We start from the raw sequence: 22,100 nt of genomic DNA, 5'->3' as shown, positions 1-22,100 counted from the left end.
AGAAAAATCGATAATTTTGACCCATACAATGTATTTTTGGCTATTTCTACAAATATACCCGTGCGACTTAAGACTGGTTTTGTGGTCCAGGGTCACATATATATATATTACTATCATGCATCTTCATGCATTTAATGCATTCTTGCTAAATAAAAGTATTATTTTATCCATAAATTATATAAATTATAAATAAATTATATAAATTATATTATATATATATATAGCATATATATTATATATATAGCAAAGATGCATTAAATTGATCAGAAGTGAACACTTTTACATAGTTACAAAAATAATAATAAAAAGGAATAAATTACAATTTAAAATAAATTACATTTTAAAATATATTAACATAGAGAACAGCTATTTTAAATTGTAATAATATTTCAGTTTTACAATGTTACTAATTGATGCAGCCTTGGTAAATAATAGAATTCTTTCAAAAACATGAATATAACAGAACAACTACAGAGGAAGGAGGCTTGCAATACTATTGTGGTTCTGCAACAGTATAATTTATTCATATCACACAGTGCACACTGGGAACCAAAGTGACAGCATGGTGCTGTGGACATCCTACCATTATGTCAGCGCAAACTAGCTTCTGTAGGACAGTCATTGTTAATCAAAAAGCGGCATTTAATAATTCAAAAAGATTAATCAACACACTGCTTTTGCTCTCATTCTCGTAGTCAAATCGGGTATTAACTAAATGCCAGGAATTACATAATAATAATATTAAAAGCAAAAAGTGAGCACATATGGTAAGCAAAGTGCATGATGATATACAACTGCAGGCACTGCTGAACATAAAACCTACGCTAAAAGTTGTGAGAGATGTTACCTGTGTAACTGAACTCATGATTTACTCCTCACAGCTCAAATTCTTAATGACTCCCTGCCAACATACCCATTCGTAATTATGCTTATAGTAGTAATTGTCCCCTCCAAAAAAGGAAGGGTGCAATTATTGCTATGTTGATGGAATGACATTCACAGGCAAAACTGGAAAAAACATCACATGAGCTCTGTTCCAAATCACAATGAGCTTCCTTACTGTCTACACAGATAATTTTCAATAATTAATTAAATGCTTTCTTTAATAATAACTACTTCTCCCACGTTTTCCACTAGCTGAGCTTGTTGCAATGCATTCTAGGATTCAATATTCAATGCAATATATGAATTTTGTCTGAAATTAGATGAAATTAGAAAGCATAATTGAGTTGCCTACCATTTAGAACAGCTTATGATTCACAGAGAATGATAACAGAGAAAAATACATATACCTTGAATAAAATTTAAGCCACACAGTATGTAATAAAACAGACATATATCAACCTTAGCCACACATTTATAACCTTTTTAAAAGAGGCTGACATATCAGATAGACATTTAATTATATTGCAGAACCTGGAATCTAGGATATCCATCTGTAATGTTAGCTTTAAGCATCAACTAGACTTAAATGTTGCCTACAGGTGTGAAAGCTGTCTGGTGCCTGAACACAGCCACTGACATTTCTCTATGAGACCTACTGCACTATCCCTCCCTGTGCCCTTAAAACCCACAGCCATTGACATCATGTTGCCAGCTTCACCTCCTATTAATTAGGATTTTAATTGGTGACCTTTGAGAGTCCAGCAACTGTGTAGAAAGAGACACTTCATCTCTGGCCCTGCGCACCAGCAGCACAGAGTAAAAGGCTCCGATATAGTGCTCACAGCACTTTAATCTGCCTTTCAAAGAGCTGCTGCCTTCCTCTCATTAGACACTGTGGCATTAGGCTTGTGTCCGGTCCAAGTGGATGTGCAGCTCTATCTGATCTTCAGAAATACTGCCATGTACCACAAACCAGCTGTGCACATGAGGAATTACTAAACTACAAACACAACTCAGTAATCTGCCAAGAGCCACACAACAGCACCACTGAGAAATCACTAGACCCCAAACATTTAAGAAAGATTTGAACATCTTCAGCATGGGAATCTATATGATTGCTGTGAACCGTTGTGTCATTCACAACTGAAATCGATGATGAAGAAATCATCATAATGAAATGGCAATGGTATATAGCAGAGTAAGCTAGGAAAATAAACTGCTCATAAACTAAATTAAATTGCTTTCCCTGTCTTGTTCTGCTGGTGTCAAACTGTGTGCCCAATCAAACTTTACTGTATTTTGCTGCAAATTCATCTGTCACTTGGTCAAAGTCAAATTAGATGAATGCCAACATGGACAGGTTGCATGTTATGCCGTCAAACTAGCCATGAAGAAAACTTTGCAAAGTAAAAATAAACAAATAAATAAATACAACCCAAATAACATTGAATAGAAATTAATTTGCAATGAGCATAAACTGTTTTGAATGGAAGCCCGTTTCCGCCACTGAATAAAAAATAAAAAAGGTAATTGCGACTTTTTATCTCACTTTTTATCTTTTTTTCTCGCATGTTATAAAGTCAGTATTGTGTGATATAAACTCAAAATTGTGGGGAAAAAAACTTGCGAGTTTAAATCTCGCAATTCTGACAAATAAAGGCAGAACTGCAAGATGTAAACTCACAATTCTGACATTTTTCTCAGAATTGTGAGATGTAAATTCGCAATTGGGAATTATAAAGTCAGAATTGTGAGATACAAATTTGCATTTGTGAGAAAAAAGTCAGAATTGTGAGTTTTTATCTTGCAATTCTGCCTTTTAACTCTCAAGTGCGATTTCATATCACGCAATTCTGTGAAAAAAGTCAGAATCGCAAGTTTATATCTCACAATTCATACTTTTTTTTTTCTCCGAAATGCGAGTTTATATCTCACAATTGTGACTTTATAACTCCCAACTATGAATTTACATTTCACAATTTTGAGAAAAAAAAAGTCAGAATTGTGAGATGTAAACTCGCAATTGCGAGAAAAAAAGACAGAATTGTGAGATAAAAAGAAGCCATTACCTTTTTTTAAAATTTTTATTCAGTGGCGGAAATGACCTTCCATAGTTTTGCGCATGAACCCATCAAAGTTTAGAATCCAATAATAAATGTCTTCAATTTTGCAGACAGTTTTTGTTCATGATTGTTGAGTCACCACTTTATGTCCAACATGAAACCCTGAAGCAAAACTAGTTGCAAAAACACTGAACAGAAACAAACTGGCATCTTACCTGGGGGAAATATCACAGCCTTGCTGCATGAAAGCACCCAATGAAAACCAGAGACTGTTGAAGATACCAAACTCGTTGGTCTGCTCCTGACTCTGCTGGTTCTGGTTCTGCTGGCCCTGACCCGGTTGAGCGGACGACGAGGAGGGTTGGTTAGGGTTCTGCTCTGCTCCTTCCTCGCAGTCCTCTGCGTGCCACTCGTAGGGACTGAAGCGGCTGACTAGGAAAAGCACCACGCTCACACCGATGTAGGCGAACACAATACACATCCAGATCTCATAGGCCAAAGGGTCCAGGAAGGAGAACACACCAGGCTTGGACTTGGTGGGCTTTTTGATCATGATGGAGATGCCGAGGCTCATGAAGGGCTTGGAGAAATCAATGACTTCCTCCCTGACCAGGGTGATGGTCAGTGGGGCCACAGCTACGTCAGCTTTCTGCAGAAGAACGTATGATGTTATTGCAATAAACACTAAATATGTATTGTTAAACATATAATTAAATTACACATGGACCCAGGAAAAAAAAGAAGTCAATCTGGGACAAAGACCTGCTACAGTCATTTTTCTTACTTGTTGTGTTTATCGAAAATGTGTCCTATAAATATAGAGCAGACTTGTTCTAACCTCTCAACCTCTATCTAAACACCTTTCCAGAAAGAGTTTTCTTCACTCTCTGTTATTATTACTGTCACTGTGGTGAAAATATGAAGCCTTTTGGTTCAGTTACTGAAACCTCCTCTCCTCTCTTAAAATGATTCAGATTTTAAAACCAGTCAATTTTCTGAATCAGTGGCATAACTGGTAAACGGCTATTGGGTTCTTTGTGTTCTCTTGCATTCATCCTTAACGCTTTGATATTGAAGTCCGGATATATGCTGAGAGAAAATAACATGTAGCACTTACACCATAGACGAGCTCTCCCACCATCCCATTCCACATCATGGTCTCAGGATCTCTGGCTCCATATTTCCCATCAGCCACTATCTTGAGTATGTAGTGGTATCCCACGTGTTTGGCTATCTCAGCTGCCAGTTCCACACAGTAACCTTCATACTTATCATTTCCAGTAAACTGCTCGTGGTTCTTTTTCAGCATGACATACGGTGATTCCTAGTCAGGACACACAGGTAGACAGACATATACAGTGAACAACAAAAAAATTACAGTATATTTGTGTGACAGACCTGTTATGTTTAACTATTGGGGATTCTACACTAAAAATGTCAGTATAACTGTATATCATACTTTACCTTGAATGCAAATTGATGTTTTTGATTTTTATATTAATATAGTTTTTTTTACGTCTATTTTTACTTTTGTTAAATAATATTACATTTAAAGTTGTACATTTATATATTTATATAAAATTAGATTTATTTATTTATATAAGATATTTATTATACTGATTATAACATACTAAAACACATACTATACATACAGTATACAATATGTATTATACAAATTATACATATGATGTCTGTTTAATATATTTCATTTAAGAAAGACATGAGAAATAAGATCAAAATCAACTGAAGGCACTTTGCACCAGATGTGATTCAATAGGCAATGCAGACAGCTCCACTGATTATAATGGGAACAATTTAGATTTAGTCTAATCCAGTAGAAACAGTGTAAGCATTATGGAAACCATATTTTAAGACACTGAGAGCCGGGGTAAGAAAGAGTTGACGAAGCAGATAAAAAATAGTGGTTTGTTACTTAAAACATGGTGAACTTGACAGGTTTATTTTCAGATGCCTTATTCTTGAGCACGAGGGACAGACCTGGCAATCAACTGTGTAGAAAGTGCAGGGTAATTCTATTTGTGGAAAGTCTGTAATATGAGTTAGCAGTTCAATTGTGATATTTCACAAAGATTGGACATCCTGAGGAGAATACAGCACAAACGGCACCTGAGGCCCAGCTGACAGCTCACTCAGTAACAGGACTTTTCTAAGGAGCTCACAATGAACAAATAACATGAGAGCATAAAGAAAAATAGAGTGGGCTGATGTCAAGAAAAGAAAAGAAGCCTATGCTGTGCAGCATAGGTTTGAAACTAAAAGCAAATAGAGCCACAGAGATGTATTGTTTTCCCTTTCCAGAAACAAACCTCAAAAAGTGAAACCCTTGATTACAGTGTCATGTCTGCAAATGTATTCAGTATAACAAAACTTTGAACCCAGCTGAGCTGCAATGCATCTTAGAAACAGACAGTGCACAGTGGCAGTGCATTTCCTGCTAATGCAGACCTCCAAGATGGCCTATATGCTGTCGTTCAGAGAAACAGATCATTCTTTAGAGCACCCGTGGTGATGCGACTATTCCCAGCCTCTCTGATAAACAGTCTCTGTAGGACAAACAGCATAGCTCAGACTGTTTCCTGCAATCCATCCCACTCCCTTGTGAGCGCTTAGCCCCTAACCCACAACGATGATCCATTACTGCTTTTTTGTCCTATCACCGATTCCCCCCACGTCCTTCCATCAGGAGGCCGGGTCCACTCACTCTGCCCTTTCTCTGGCTGGGAAAGAGATGGGCAGTCCACATATGAAAAGTTAATAAATGCCCTCTGAAGCCTAACTTGCGAGAGAATCTCTAAAACGCAGGCTAAGACCAAAGATCTGTGCCGAACGAGGATAAAGAAAAGGAAAATTTATCTTTTGTCCACTGCTGGCAATTCAATCCAAGCTTCCCCTTTAAGTATAAGATGAAAACACTGTGGCTGGAGGAGCAATAATGTCTCATTTACAGACAGCGCACAGAAGAGCCTTCATGCTTTTATCTGCACAGCACAGCATTACCATCTTCATACTGAGGGATAAAAACATGAAGGTGATGCATCAGCCATTCTAAGAGAGGAAAAATGGTGAAGAAGACTTGTGAGATGGTGGCCTGAGTCTGAATTCCTGTACTGCCATTCGACCAGTGTTGGGGAAAAATGGTTATTTGCCAAGCAACTTGGCAACTACAGCCAAGTTACACTGAAACTGTAAATCATTCAAACAAATCATTACTAACATTAAATTCTACAGGACATGTTAGGAGGGCATGTTAAATGATGACTGTCTCAGTTCTCTTGAGCTGTTTGCGTAATGAAATATGACATACAAACAGTGATATAATTTATCTCATGAAAATATAAAGGTGTAGGAATATCTGGAACACATGACTTGCAATAACTTTGAATACACACTACGACTAAAAATTTTGGGGTCTGTAAGATTTTATGCTCATCAACGCTGCATGCTTTTGATAAAAAATACAGCAAAAACAGTATTATTGTGAAATATTATTATAATTTAAAATAAAGGTTTTCTATTTAAATATATTTAAAATGAGATTTATTTCTATGATGGCAAAGCTGAATTTTAGCAGCCATTACTGCAGTCTCCAGTGTCACATGATCCTTCAGAAATCAAATAATATGTTGATTTGATGCACAAGAAACATTTATTATTATTATCAATGCTGAACACAGTTGTGCTGCATAATATATTTGTGGAAACTGTGATTATTTTCTGTGATACAGGATTCTTTGAAACATAAATCTTTTGTAACATTATGCATGTCTTTACTGCTACTTTTGATTAATATAATGTGTCCTTGCTGAACAAAATAATAGTTAAAAAAAAATCTTACTTGGCCCCAAACTTATAAATAATAATGTTTTCAATCCCACAGAAGTTTAAATGAGCAAATCATGTAAATGATTTAAAGAAGACATACCAGAATAGTGGTAACAATATATGTGCGATTCTGAAGTCCGTAAGTGTCATTACTGCCTGGCATGTAGGCCGCCGTGCTCACAAATTTCTCATCCTCATTCCAGTAACCCACCTGAGAAAAGATCAAATCAGGGACAGGAACTTGAGCATCATCAGGAACCTTTCTGAGATATCCCACAGGAGACACTACATGAAATACAGTACTCATTTAGTCATCCCAGAGGAAGTAGACTGGATTGCTGAAATACTGGAGCTTATCAAGTGAAAGTTTCGTTTAAACTATACGTGAAGCAAGAAGTGTGAAACAGTCTGCCATATCAAAAGGCTTCCTAATCCTTTTCCTGATATTTAAGTACGTACTTTTTTCGGTCCTGTCGGCCTGAGCTCCATCACACTGACAGTGTAGTTTGTCCTTCGTCCTTTTTCGTTAAACTGAATGTGTCCCGTTAGGCCTTCAATCCGAACCTGAGTAAAAATCACATAGAAGATTGTCTGTATTTAGACATAAAAAATCTTTCTTTCTTTCATTCTTTCTTTCTTTCTTTCTTTCACACTCTCTCTCTCTCTCTCTCTCTCTCTCTTTCTCTCTCTCTCTCTCCCAAGTACTCCTCCTCTGAGGGGTGTACATCTCTCACAGCGTCTCTTCTGTGTGTACAGTACTGAATGTCTCCCAGGCCGCATGATGGAGTTAATTGACCGAGTTGAACATCAATCTCCACGGCCTCTCAGCAGATGGACCAAATTGCCTCAGTCCAGCACACATCAGACTCTCATCAGACACAGCCACAGGCAACAGTGAGACAGAGTCGACTCCTGCAAGAAGAATGCTACACACTGACTTTACTACATTGCTTAGACTTTTTCAGACTTATAATTAAGTGAAAAGGAGAAACACGTGATACGGCTGGAAGAAAAATACCAATTTGTGTTCGGTTCCTCAAACAGAGCGCATTTTTACAGATTTTCCATTTGGTAACAAATTCTGCTCCACCTCGCCTGCCAAATTCTACCCTCGGCTCCTAAATCTTCATACGCCGCCCAAGGCAAAGAGACAAACATCTGCCTAAGGGTAACACAACAAAGCCAGGTGCTCTTTCCCTCATGTATCTCTTTGTAAATATAACTTGTCATGTGCTGTTATGAGCAGCATAAATGTTTATCACCAACTGGGTTTGTTTATTATCTGTAGTGTCACATTTGATTGTGATGGTCTCTTTGGTGAATCAGTGTGAACTTTATGAGATAAAGATGTAATTTGCTTATTGGGGTTTCATTTTGTACACTCAGAATAGATTAGAGCCGGTGTCATTCTTACAGATAGGAAAGTTTGTGAACACTGTGTTCGTTCAAAAATATGTCTGTGTGCAGAGCCAACAGCGTGAGATACCTGCTGAAGTGCTCTCTGAATATCGATGCCTTGGCCCCAAGGTGCTGGTGGGTTGGCCAGACATTCTCCAGCATTTCCACGGCGAGATATATCTATCCTCTGCCTACGGAGGTTCTGGAAGGCTGTGGACATGACTTTGACTCCATCATATGTGAGAGCTCCAGTGTACTGCACAAAGAATGCAGAGAGACATATGACAAGTATATTTATATATCTAAATAGGGTATAAATGATAATTATATATAACAGTTTATAATATAATTTTGTGTTAAAATCTGTTTAAATTGACTATTCGACTAAATGTCTTTTCATTTTCAAGAATCAAAAGCCTCTTGTATTTTGTCATCAGATTTTGATGTAATACAATTGTGCTCTCTAGAACTGTGCCAGTGATTCATTATACAACTTAATTACATGTTGTTGCTTTGTTTTTATTCATTATCTGTCAGGGCAGAATCAGTTCTTCACACTGTAGTCAGTTGAGCGGCTCACCTTCAGTCCTCGCTTGGGAACTTTGGCGTCTTTGTTGTCAAAGTCCATCCACTGCTGCACTATCCTACTGATGTTACGGTCTGCATAGTTCACCAGCTGGAAGCCTGTTACATTCGCCTCACTCTTCTTAAACTCTGTCAGGTCGATGTCCAGAAACCCCTAAAGGAGCACAGAGAACATGCATGTCATACTGTGATTTAAGTTACAGTAAAGAAGTTCTCCATGGTCAAGAAAATGAGAAGAAATCCAATTTCAGCCAAACGTCAATCATTAAAGACAAGCCATTGACTAAATTGAAAAGGGAAACCAATTTGAGATAAAATACAATGACAAATCCCCTGCAATTAAAAAAAAAATCCAGTGTAAGACCTCGACAGGAAATGGAGGTTGAATTCGCAGCGGAGGGAGTCATTTTCGCATTAATGCTCAGGTGCAGCGAGAGAGCAGGAGGCCGGGCCTGTGGAGTGCCGTCAAATGTAATGCAGGGTTTAAAACGATAATGGAAAGAATGGTTGGGTCAATCACTTAATGAAAAAAGACTAATCCCTCTCATCCACTGAGGCTGGTTATCCAAGAAAGCTTGGGTGTTATCCGATGTGGTGACGGAAAATGCAGGAGCTGTGAATAGGAATTTGGAGTAAAAAAACGGACACATATTGAGAGTTTGCCGGAGGTCTGCCTTTGATCCCACAGGCGCTATTTAGTAATTCAAGGCCTTTTCCCACAATCCAATCAGCTGAGGTAAGCTGCCCCAGAGCAGCCCACACACTCTCTCCGTACCTGAGATCATACCGAATTGATTCTAACCTGCTTTATTACTGGGAACATTTCTTCAACTATTTATTTATTTGTATCAGCTTAATACAAATGTGTGGATACTAAAGATTTATTTGTGTTCAGCTCAACATAAAAATATGTTGGTGTGTGTTTGACTCAGATTTGAGTGTAATAGCCCTTGTCAGGCTCTAAATGTGGTGATCTTTGATCTTTTATCCCTTAACACGCTTTGTCCCCCAGGAGCAGTAACGTGTCCTTGTGTTCCCTGGGAACATTTGCTCCGTAGGGCAACGAACAAGATTCACTGCGCTGCTAACATGACCTCACGCTTGTCTTACCTCAAACACCCTCTCACACACATACTCAAACTCAGGGGAGTTTTTGTCCTTTTGTTGCTTGTCAGAAGCGTATGATTGTACAGTACACATTGTACAGTGCAACATCAGTGTTTTTTATGTCAGACTGTAGGATATAAATCTTGAGACATTTGTCACATTTGACAGTGTCGACTGGGCAATCAATCATATCATGTTCTGACATCCTCACTGACAGGCAAAAATGAAATGACACCGCAAATAAGTCCCATATGCCAAAGTTGACCTATATTGATTGCCCACTAATTTAAATAGAGAGAGGGCAGGGCTGTCAGCCTAAATATTGTGGTGCCAAGCACCTCAAAATAGAATGATCCCCTTAAAATAAAATATAAAATATAAAGGCATTTAAACATCTGGAGTCAGTAAGCTTTTTACTATTATTTGATCATTTTTTATTTATTTTTATTCAACAAGGATGCATTAAATTGATCAAAGTGATAGTAAAGACTTTCACAGTGTTAGAAAAAAAATTCAAATAAGTTTTGATCTTTTGAACTTTTTATTGATCAAAAAATCATAAAAAAATGTTTCCATTAAAATATTAAACAGAACAACAGATTTCAACATTGATAATAATATGAAATGTTTCTTGAGCAGCAAATCAGCATATTAGAATGATTTCCGAAGGATCATCTGACACTGAAGCCTGGAGTAATGATGCTGAAAATTCATCACAGGAATAAATTACATTTTAAAATATATTAAAATAGAAAACAGTTATTTTAAACTGTAAAAAATGCAGCCTTGTTAAGCAAACAAAACGTCTTTCAAGAACACTGAAAAAACTTACTGGCCCCAGACTTTGTGATGGTAGTGTATATTTTCTTTTTTTTCCTTAAATTTATTCCTTAAATGTATTTATTTATTTGTTTGTTTGTTACTACTTAATTGTTTTCCTAACTTCAAATATATATATTTTTTGTACACAATTTTTCTCAGGATTTTTCAGACCCCTCAGCATCCAGTTGTGGCCCCATGGGGGTCCCCGATCCCAGTGTGGAATCCCCTGACCAATATAATAGTCTCCCTATTGTAACCTACCATTCCACAGGGAAAGCTAAAAGTCTCCTGTAACGTCAAATCAATTCTGGGAGGGAAGCGCTATCACACGGCTGGCCTCAGGGTTAAAGCGTCACGCAACCTCGTTTCACAGCCTCATCACTCTCTATGGTGAGAGTGAACAAGGCAATCAGAGATACGCAGGCTGTCTGCATCACTGCACATATTATGCGGGGCTGTTACTGAGCGCACAACTGGGACGCATGTCATCACAAGCTCTCAAGTCTGAAACATGGCGCATTCTTCTCTCAGTCAAGATGACTGCCTTGACTTTGGAGGCAATCAAGAGCTCATTCACTAAACAAAAGAGTTTTTATACTAAATTAAAGGAGAATACAAAGTCAAGCAGTTTGCAGAAAGAAGCTTTGACTGATTGCAAAAAACAAAACACTCATGGAGACACTTCAGAAACTGTCAGAAACTCTCATATCAGAAGCATAAATGTTATACATTGCAAGTTTTTGGTAACTGAAATAAAGCTGAAATAAAATATAAGTATAAGATGAAAATTAATTTTTTTGTTACACTATACACTATTATTCAAAAGTTTGGGGTCAGTAAATTTCATTCTTTCTTTTTTCTTTTTTTTTAAGAAATTAATACTTTTATTCAGCAAGAATGTGTTAAATGGATAAAAAGTGATAGTAAAGATTTATATTGTTAGAAAAGATTTCTATTTTGAACAAATGCTGTTCTATTTGACTTTTTACACATCAAAGGAAAAAGTATCACAGGTTCCAAAAAAGAAAAAAAAAGAAGAAAAAATTAAGCTGCACAACAGATTCAACACTGATAATAAATCAGCATATTAGAATGATCTCTGAAGGATCATGTGACACTGAAGACTGGAGAAATGGCTGATGAAAATTCAGTGCTGCGTCACAAAAATAAATGATATTTTATATTAAAATAGGAAACCAATATTAGAAATTGCAATAATATTTCACAATATTACTGTTTTCTGTGACCTGTCTGCCTGGTTAAACACACCAGGGGACACTAGGAGTCTACAACCAATCGAGAGATGGAGGTGTAAGGCATTTGCGAACATCACACAAATGAACGACAAATTTGGAATCAGTTCTAATCAGGTTGACTTCGAATCTTCAGATCCGAGTCCTCTCAAAACCTGAATGAAATAATAATAATTAATTCCCTTACAAATGAGTTAATTTCATTACAGAGGAGAAATGGGGCCAGGAGTCAATTCAGATGTCTCTGATTACAACAGCGAGCTGCTTTCTGAAGCACTGCCACAGCGTTTTTTTTTGGTCGGCAGCACGTGTTTTGGCATTCCCTCTCATGTCGACTATCTGCTCTCATAGCAACAGTGACATCCTGTTTCTTGGAACAGGGCAGCACTGATGATGTCCGTCAGTTGTATGTGGCTGATGGAATTGATCGCAGGTTTTTGACGGATTTTGTCAGTATTTGCCAGTCTTGTTCTCTCGGCTCAGGCTGATTATTCTCGATTTCAGGCGTAGGCGGTCCTCCCACTCTAGAACTACAGTGAGGGCTTTTGCCCATCTGATCCTTCACAAACTCACTGTAAACCATGTGAATGATTTAAGGAATGCAAGATTTTGGACACCTGTATACTGATAACAAGTTCTCAAATCACAACAGTCAAGCACAAGACTTGGGAAGATTCTCCAGTCAGAATGTAAGGTTTGAGGGATGTGTCTTCTTAACATGCAGTATGACAACCACTGTGTTACATTACCAGGAAATTTCCCCAATACTGCAAAAAACAAAACAAAACAAAACAAAAAAACAAAAAAGGAAGCTCCTTTTTTCCTCTCGTTTAAAACCAGTTTTAACCAGCTGGTTAACAATTATTTTTTCTGTCTGATTTCTTGTTTAGCATTTAAAGTGAAATTGCAATCTATCTTTCTCTCAACAGATATGAAATCAGGTTTAAGATCTTGAGGAAATTCTCACCGGGGGCTTTCACAGGACAGGGCATCAATAAAAACATTTTTGAATTTTTTTTTCATCAAAGCTCTCGTTTTGATATGATTCAGATTCCACAGATTCCAATTTCATTTCAGTTATAATGTCAGTTATATATGTTACATATGAAAGATATTCTCTCAGTAATTATACAGTTTTAGAATGATTCAAAACTATTTTTTTAAAATGGATCATAAGAGTTATTTGTAAATCAGGCTACACTGGTCATACTATATACTGTATGCTTTTGAAGGAAATAGGGACATAAAGGTATAGAAATTTTGTTGGTGAAATCCTATAGGATTTTCATTCCTATAGGAATCTTTGCGATCTAGAGTTTTGTGTAAAGGAAAAAAGTTCCCTATGCAGATTTTAGTCATGTTGAAGTTGGTCAAGTGAAATTTCAGCATTGACCAACAGAAAACTGCTTGGTTTGAAAGTGATTTCTGTGTGAGCTGTGCTTTATAAATCTCTAAAAAAATTTTGCACACCACTCTTTAACAGTCATTTTTTGGTTAATCATACTGTAGTGCAGTACACTAAAATATTTGTTTTGCATGCAGCCCACAGAGACTCAACAGAAAGACATTTTGTTTGATTATTTTGCAGGTTAATTTCATCACGTTCAATACAGACTTCATAATCACACAAAAATATTTTGCCAAGGTGCTAAAGATGTGCTAAAGATCAATCTTTGGGATTTAAAAAATAAATTTCTAGATTGTTGAAATGAAGATTGTGTTTTATTTTAAAATTCTTAGTTCCCCATCCTAGTCTCTCCTCTGTGATGCACCTGTAGCAGGTGTCCATATCTCTTGACTGAGTGGATGGAGTTGTATCTTTTTCCGCTCTGTGTCCCTGTCAATGTGGTGCAGTAAGTTGGTGATGTTACTATAGAAACTAGCCTTCGCCCAAAAGGCTTGGACACAGAGGGGAAGCTTACATGGGCATCCACTCAGATACAAACGTCCATGTACACACACACACACACACACACACACACACACACACACACTTTCACATCCACACATGCAAATGGAGTGTAAATAGGACACTTCTTAAAATTTGGCCATTATGGAAATAGCAGGCAGTTGCAAATCTTTCTTTATTGCTTTGCAACCTTTATCATTTATCATTTACAATTACATCTAACAAACCGGCCAGACCAGTTTAATTTAAAATCCTCAGCAGTGTGCCATCCAGGAGCACACCACAGCATATTAATGCTGCGATTATCATCATTTCAGTTTAAATCAATTTAACCCTCCATTCTCATATGTTGAGTGCACCTACAGACAAGGATGGCAAAAATCACTTGTAGTTTTTCATATTCATGGAGCAGTTCTCCAGGCAACGTTTATATAGCATCTCATCTGTTAGTCATAGCGAGCAGCTTCTTGTGATTGGTCAGTAGTGAAAATATGCAAATCACCTGTAATATCAAGAGTAGCAGTGACATTTGAAAGCCTCATGCTGAGCATTATTCATGAGATCTCTGGTGCTGAAACGAGTGGTGTGCTTTTAGCTTACCAGGTTTGCTAGTATGTAGTGGTAGCTCTTCACATTCTTCCCCAACTCGATGATCTGAAATAGACCAACAAATGAAGGTGAAAAAATAAAGCAGTTAGTATTAATTGTGGTGTGCATTATAAAGACTTATCTATGCAAATAAACCATATAAATCTCACTGTAATGTAATATTTGCTGTATTATTCCACATAATTCCAAATAAGTTTTTGTCTTTCACAGCAGTCATAATGTGTGTCAATGTGCATGATTTTTTCCCCTTTTCTTACTGGCGAAAGTAAGGATATGGGGCAAGGAAGACGTGTCGAGGTTGGTAAAAAACAGATGTACTGTCTTTGGGGAAACTCATTTATACTCTAATGATTACTGAACCACCGTAAAAAAATTTTTATACAAAATTAATATAATTCCAAATAAGTTTTTGTCTTTCACAGCAGTCATAATGTGTGTCAATGTGCATGATTTTTTCCCCTTTTCTTACTGGCGAAAGTAAGGATATGGGGCAAGGAAGACGTGTCGAGGTTGGTAAAAAACAGATGTACTGTCTTTGGGGAAACTCATTTATACTCTAATGATTACTGAACCACCGTAAAAAATTTTTTATACAAAATTAATAATAATAATAATAAATGAATAAAAAAAAACTAAAAATACATCATAATAAAAAAAAACTATAATAACATTTGTATATAATATAATATAATATAATATAATATAATATAATATAATATAATATAATATAATATAATATTAATGATTGTCAAAAAGTGTAAACTTTATTGTTGCCCAACTCTAATCTGCTAAATGCAACTATAAGGCATTAAGACATTAAGAAATTCAAAACATAAACATTCCGATTTTTTTTGTAAAGCTACACAATGTGTATTGTGAAACACGCTACACAATATTCCTACTATGCAAAGTTTTCCTACTTCAAACTGTTCATTTCAATTAAATGGTGTCAATGCATGAATGCAACTCATTTTAGATAAAAGTGTCTGCCAAGTGCATAAACATACCATTACCATACCATTTAAATAATCATAACAACAATGGCACATTTTCTATAAGCATACACCCACCAATCACCGTAAAATAACTACATTCCTGGGCTTTCATCTTTACATTGAGTTTAGGGTGTTTCAGAATAAAGGTGTTACAAAGAGGAGAGGAATGAAGATTTATGATGCAGGTTTTCTTTTGTGTGGCTATAGAGATAACAAAGCCTCTGCAGGCATGGAGAGTACAACAGTGGTGAAAAACAATGAGTCATACGTTGACGGGGGAGGAACACATTAGCAGCGCTCTCAGTTCTGTTTGGTACACTACACTGACCGAGGGTCACAGCTTGAACCTGTGTGGATGTACGCGAGTGCGTAGTGTGCAGTGTCAGTGGGTACCATAGACTTTGACACCATCAAACTGTTATGCTGTTCAATGGCTTCAATTAGAATCCTAGAGATGTGCAGGAGTAACCGAGTTCTTAGTGATCATGAAGGCATACTTCTGTGACCAAAATGTATGCATGTAAGTAGCTATTCGCACTCTCACACACTTCGGAAGTTGTGAAAGCTTACAGTGATAGCTTGTGGCCATGACAGACAGTAGCATTAGTTATTAATGGTGACCCCAGTAAGATTTCACCCGGCAGGCCAGCCCAGGGCAGGGAACGCTACTGACAAGGACCCTGTCTGGTCTTCTTGAGTATTTCAGTGCTGGGATCAACATTAAAGGCATACTTCACCCAAAAATGAAAACTCGCTGTCATGCCATTCCAAACCTGTATAACCTTTCTTCTGTAAAAAAGAAAACATTTTACATTTCTCAGTTTTTTTTTTTGTTTTTTTTACAATGGAAAACACCAACCTTACCAACCCTTTTCTAAATATTTTCTTTTATGTTTCAAAGAAGAAATAAACAACATGTGGGTGTGTACATGATGACAGAATTTTTGGGTACTATTCCTTTAATGCAGAACTCAGGAATGAAATCAAATTTGTTTTGTGGCTTTTAGTCCATTTCTGTAAAATCTTTGATCCAATCTATATGAAAGTATGTTCCAAAAAGCTGACAAAAAACTTGTAAAAGAAGCACATTCTGGAAAGAGGACCAAAAATAATGATGACCTCATCTCTTGCTAAGAGTATATACACATTTTTCTAATAAAAAGCACTCTAGAAATGAAACTGTCCGCTCTTTGTGATACCACATGCCACCAATTAGAAGAAGCAACAAGCAAATCATAGACTTCCTGGGCTGTGACAAACTAATGGCTACTGGTGTTATTTTAAGTTTTTCATATAATATTTATATTTAATTTTATTTTAGCTTTAATGCAATTTATTAAAAAAACAGTTAATAGTTTTAGTCAACAATAACAATGCTGACTATCTGAAAAAAAGACAAGCCCTTTGATATCCCTAGTGAAAAATAAATAACCTAAATGTATTTGAAATACATTGCTACTGTAGGTATACTACAAATACATGTGCTTAATATAAATACACTGCATTTGTACTTTTGGTATACTAAACTGGTATACTTACAATCTGCTAAACTGGAGCAACTAGTTTTGAACTTAATGCACTTTAATTGTTGCTGTTATCATTAGCGATTTTGCATCATTATATACAGTATAGACTGATCAGCCACAACAATAAAGCCACTGACAGCTGCAATGAATAACACTTTATCATTAGAATGGCACTTGTCAAAGGGTGGGATATATTAGGCAGCAAGAGAGCAGTCAGTTCTTGAATCTCATGCGTTTGAAAGCAGGAAAAAGCAAAAAGTGACTTTGACAAGGGCCAAATAGTGATTGTTAGACGACAGGGTCAGAGCATCTCCAAAACAGCAAGTCTTGTGGGTTGTTCCCGTTAATGCAATAATTAGTACCGGTGCAAGGAGGAAAAACCGGTGAACCGGCTTCATGGTCATGGGTGCCCATAGCTCATGCGTAGACAATGTCATGCTCTGGGCAATGTTCTGCTGGGAAACCTTGGGTTCTGGTATTCATGTGGATGTTACTTTGACACATGCCACCTATAGTGAACAATAAATGTACTTAATTGAATTTGAAATACATTTATTTTGTGCTAAGTGTACTACAAATACATTTATGTATTTAATAAAAATACCCTGCAATTGTACTTTCAGTATACTAAACTGGTATACTTAAAGTCTGCTAAATTTGAACTTAATGCACTTTAATTGTGTGGAAGTAGTGCTGAAGTCCAACTAAAGATATACTTAAGTATAAAATGGAACTATTGCAAGTTTACTTTAGGTACATTTTGAATATCCTGCATCTAAAGACTAATATTATTAAAAAATCATCAATAGTGACATTAAAATACATTTTAGGCTTATTAAGAAGTGTGCATTGTGTACAAGTAGTACTCCAAATAAAGTTTAATTATAATTTTTATATCAGTAAGTCTCCAGTGATATGTCAGTAAATATGTTAACTGATTTGAACTACACTTAGTATGAAATAAATGTATTTTTAAATATATTACGTTTTTCCAAGTATGACATGCTATAACTTTCTATTTTAAAAGAAAGTACATTTCTGTTTATCAAACTACTTTATGGAGTCTTTAAAATATACCTACTAAAACGTTCCACACAACATTTTGCATGCTTAGAGAGTGATGAAAAACATGCACAGAGAGTTTTTCCTCAATTAAACCCTCTGGCCCCTGGTGTTAGTGAAAGAATGTGAATCAAAGTGGGGGAGAATTACACCAATGCTGTTTTACGGTATGATTGGTGGACGCATGGTGATGGATGATTGCTTTCAGAGAGGAAAAATTTGTCTAGGCGTGCTGTGCAAATTGCCACCAAATGATGCAACAGCCTTAACTGTGGGTACCATGCTATCAATAACAACACGGCCTGTCGAGGGTCTTCTGTTTGATTCATGAAATAGAGGAAAGGAGAGAAAGGGAAGAAAAGGCACGCTCTCATTAATTACAGTAACAGGACGCTTCCTCCTCCTCCAGGCAGCGGAGAGAGGTGACAGAGAAAGTGACGCGTCACTATGGCTCCGCTGCCAACCCCAAATGTCAGCCCAGTGTTATTTATCTGCTCCGTCCTTGGCGCTTTTTGAGAGAGAGAAAGAGAGCATCTTGGGGCCTGCTGCATAGGCCACTCCATCTGATTCGAGTGGCCACAGGCTTCACCGAGTATTCCAGATCTGAATTACATCTGAATTACAAGTTGAGTCATCTGAACCTTCAGATGATTACTGATATATATACTCATAATGGCATGGTTATTAGCAGCATTAAAGCTGACTGTTTGTGTAGCTATGACTAGCTGTTTTTAAGTGACGTATTTAAGTGGTCTTAGTACATTTAAAGCAAAGAACAATCTCAATTTGGATCCAAAAATTGATTCCTCATTCATTTGGAGCGCCTGACAGCATGTATGACTATAATAAGACTAGTGAGAGCCAATTACCTTCTTCAGGATGGAGGTGAGTCTCTCCAGCTCACAGTCGATGATGATCTGGCCCTCCTTCTTTTTGTCCAGGTCCTGGAACACTTTGAGGAAGGACGCTTCTGTCATTGTCTCAACATTCACGGAGGTCACCAGCCAGTTATGCTCCGCTGCTGTGTCCAGAACCTTCTGCAGAACTGACAGTCCTAGCATACAAATGACCAAAATCAGGTTAGCAGAATTCCAAAAAGCTGAGGTAATCAAAATTATACATTTTTGAGATTTAGTAGAACTTAAGATTTTTATTTTGTACTAGACAAACAAGTTAACTGCATTTAATTTGAAACATTGAGTAAGTTAACTTATATGTATTTGGAGGAGGAACTAGTTAATGTGACACGTTCTGTGAAATGCAATGTGTAAATAATGACATTCTGGTAAGTTAATTCATTAGCAAGTCATTCTGAAGCAGCTCAGGAGCTTGGAGGACTATAGTATCGACACTCTGTTATCTCCAGGCACCTCTGACCATCTGAATTGGCTGTGAATTCAGTAAAACCTGCCAGGATGATACAGACAGTGGAGAATGAGAGCCACACTGTTCACAGACAGGAAATGGGGTTCGATTAGTGAAGACATTGATCTTGGCATTGGATTCGAAGACGGTGGATGCATGTGTGCAACACCAAGGGACCAATCAGCTTTCTCCCTAGACACCAACAAAAATCCCTCTGATTCAAAAATAATGCTCTATTACAATAGCCATTAAAGCCAACAATATTTCAACACAACAAGACACGATCTGTTTCAAAACCTAAAGTGTTGCCTCACTGTCTGCAACATCCAGCACCCTCAAAAGTGTTCCTACTGTTGCTAAGCTAATGGCACGACAGCGTTTTTCAAACCTTTTAATTCCAAGGACCCCTAAATACCATGCTCGTCTGGAGAGGGCCCTCACCCCCCCTTCCTAAAATATAAACGTGACTATATTTTCATGTACACAAAATAAAATAAAATAAAATATAAAATAAAATACTACAAACTTTTTGGAGCAGACGTAACACCAGCTTCATCTTTCACATAAGAACCAATTAGTTCTCAAGGATCATATGATCCCATGACGTGATGACAGTTGAAAGTACAAGCGTACATGATTGCTCTTATTATGCTGCTGCTGAGAGCAGTTTGCTTCTTGTGTTCTCAGTACTTCAGCACCATGGCCAGCTCCTCCAAACTCATCAAAACCTCTCCAAGCACTCAACTGCACGCTTTCAGAGCCATCTATGCTTTTTGCTGCATGAGTACTTCACGGAACAAGCCCAAGTTTATCCAGTAACTAAAAAAATAAAAATAAATTCCTGCTCCAAAACTGCCTATGAAAGTCTATAGCCTCCTGTAAATTCTGCCAGGCTCTACAAAGAGACATAAATACAGCAACTCCCCTGTGAGCATTTATATGGGAAATTGTTTATGAAATGTTTAATGGACTTACACAGGTTTGTTTTATGTTTTGAACAGCACCCAAAGTAAAAAAGCATGCACTCAAATTTTACAGTCTTTGTTTAACGCAACACCACGCAGCTGTTGCATGAGCTGTAATTAAAAGTAGAGCAACAACAAGGATGCACACTTTATAATTTATGGAACCAATGGATCCCACAGCTAGAGGTGGAAAGTAACCAATTACAAATACTTTCGTTACAGTACTTGAGTAAATTTTTTAATTTTTTCTACTCTCTTGAGTATAATTAAATTGTGGTACTTTTACTTTTATTTGAGTAGAATAAAACTAAAGTATTCAACTTCGCTACATTTATTTTTCACCAAAAGTACAAAGTAAAAAAAAAAAAGTGGTCAAAGGAGATCAAAGAAGGCGCCGATGGAGAAACAGAGCGAGCCGGCGTTTGACGGGCCCTGCGCTTCAGCCAATAACAGACAGGTCTGACTCGGGTGCAAAACCAATCAAAACTTCCAGTTCAGCTGCAGGGTGGGCCATTCAAACCGCGCTTTGCTTTGACTGTCAATCACCGGCGTAGTCGTTTTGAATCAGCATCATTAGCGTTTCAGTATTTTAGTGAATGTGAGCTATGCTCTGATTTTAAATCGTAATTTTGTCAGCTCCTGAAATGGGTCATACCGTCGATATTACACAGCAGTATAAGTAAATAGAAACTCGGTTGATAGAAGGATGCAGTTATTGCATGGATGGAGCAAGAACAATGTAAGTGGCTAAAATACATGCACATAGTTCAGATGAATGGTAAAAATCGCCCTCTTTAACAGTGCAGGTAAAAATCGCCCTCTTTGACAGTGCAGTTAAACTAAATGTAGAGGCTAAAATAACCTCAACATTAACAACAACACTGAAATAAGAGTGCATGCATTTTACGTGCATCTGGCTGATCAACCATGATTTATCTGTCAATCAGATGCATTTAAAATCACTTTTTCTGTGTGCGTGCTTTGGATGTGTGTGCACATGGGCGAAGAAACAAGATAGTCTATGTATGACCGGACGATTTATTCATATCCAAAACGAGACGATGTGAACATTACGGAGCGCTAAACAGTGCATGTTTCATTCATACTCGAAGCTGGAGGGCGCTCTCCTGCAGAAAGTCCAAAATGGCCTAGTAGAATTAATAACTTATGACATGCAGGAAATCCCTAATATGGACAAAGACATCCCGCTATTGCTGTAGCTAAAAAGGTAATTTCAGATAATTTCGAGGTAATAAATATAGTATATGAATAATGCAGTGCTAATTGACATAACATTTAATACAGTATAGAAACTATTCTGCCTTATTATGTGTTTGTATAAACCTATTCTAAGATTGTCATTAGGAAAATATAGAAAAAATATCATAGAATACAAATGATTCATTCCTTAAATTATTACTCTTATTCTTTTAAGAGTAGTAATTCGTACCCTTAAGGTACTAATGTGTAGGCCTACCTATTAGGGGTAAAAAAAGGAAAAAATATGTCCTTTTAAGGGTCCTGTTCCAGTGACAAGCTGTTATTTTGGCCTCTTATTTCCTGTATATAGCCTATACATCCACAACAATTTCTGAAACCATACAATATTATTTGTATGGCCATCAAATAAAAGAGGTCTAAATCCTTAGTCTGGGGCAGTGGAAAATAATGAAAGGTTCTCTCTTGCACTGCAGCTTCACTTCCCTTTGCCTT

At 37.0% G+C, this 22,100-nt stretch overlaps 1 protein-coding gene across 4 annotated transcripts in view; it reads right to left on the bottom strand.

Annotated features, from left to right (window-relative positions):
• The window catches only part of LOC107669094 (glutamate receptor 1-like), a 75,876-nt gene that overhangs the window by 30,284 nt on the left and 23,492 nt on the right, over nt 1-22,100 (bottom strand). For all 4 annotated transcript variants that reach the window (XM_016461205.1, XM_016461206.1, XM_016461207.1 and 1 more), the window contains exons 4-11: nt 18,927-19,111; nt 14,466-14,519; nt 8,770-8,928; nt 8,278-8,445; nt 7,251-7,355; nt 6,892-7,002; nt 4,066-4,272; nt 3,164-3,597 (exon numbers count right to left, since the gene is read on the bottom strand). In XM_016461205.1, the coding sequence (XP_016316691.1) occupies nt 3,164-3,597; nt 4,066-4,272; nt 6,892-7,002; nt 7,251-7,355; nt 8,278-8,445; nt 8,770-8,928; nt 14,466-14,519; nt 18,927-19,111 (1,423 nt within the window). The remainder of the gene's footprint in view (nt 1-3,163; nt 3,598-4,065; nt 4,273-6,891; nt 7,003-7,250; nt 7,356-8,277; nt 8,446-8,769; nt 8,929-14,465; nt 14,520-18,926; nt 19,112-22,100) is intronic.

Source organism: Sinocyclocheilus anshuiensis, unplaced genomic scaffold, assembly GCF_001515605.1.
Source record: "Sinocyclocheilus anshuiensis isolate Anshui unplaced genomic scaffold, SAMN03320099.WGS_v1.1 scaffold124, whole genome shotgun sequence".
NCBI classification, from domain to species: Eukaryota; Metazoa; Chordata; class Actinopteri; order Cypriniformes; family Cyprinidae; genus Sinocyclocheilus; species Sinocyclocheilus anshuiensis.
Note: the sequence above shows the minus strand (reverse complement) of the source record. Positions and strands in the feature narration are given on the sequence as shown.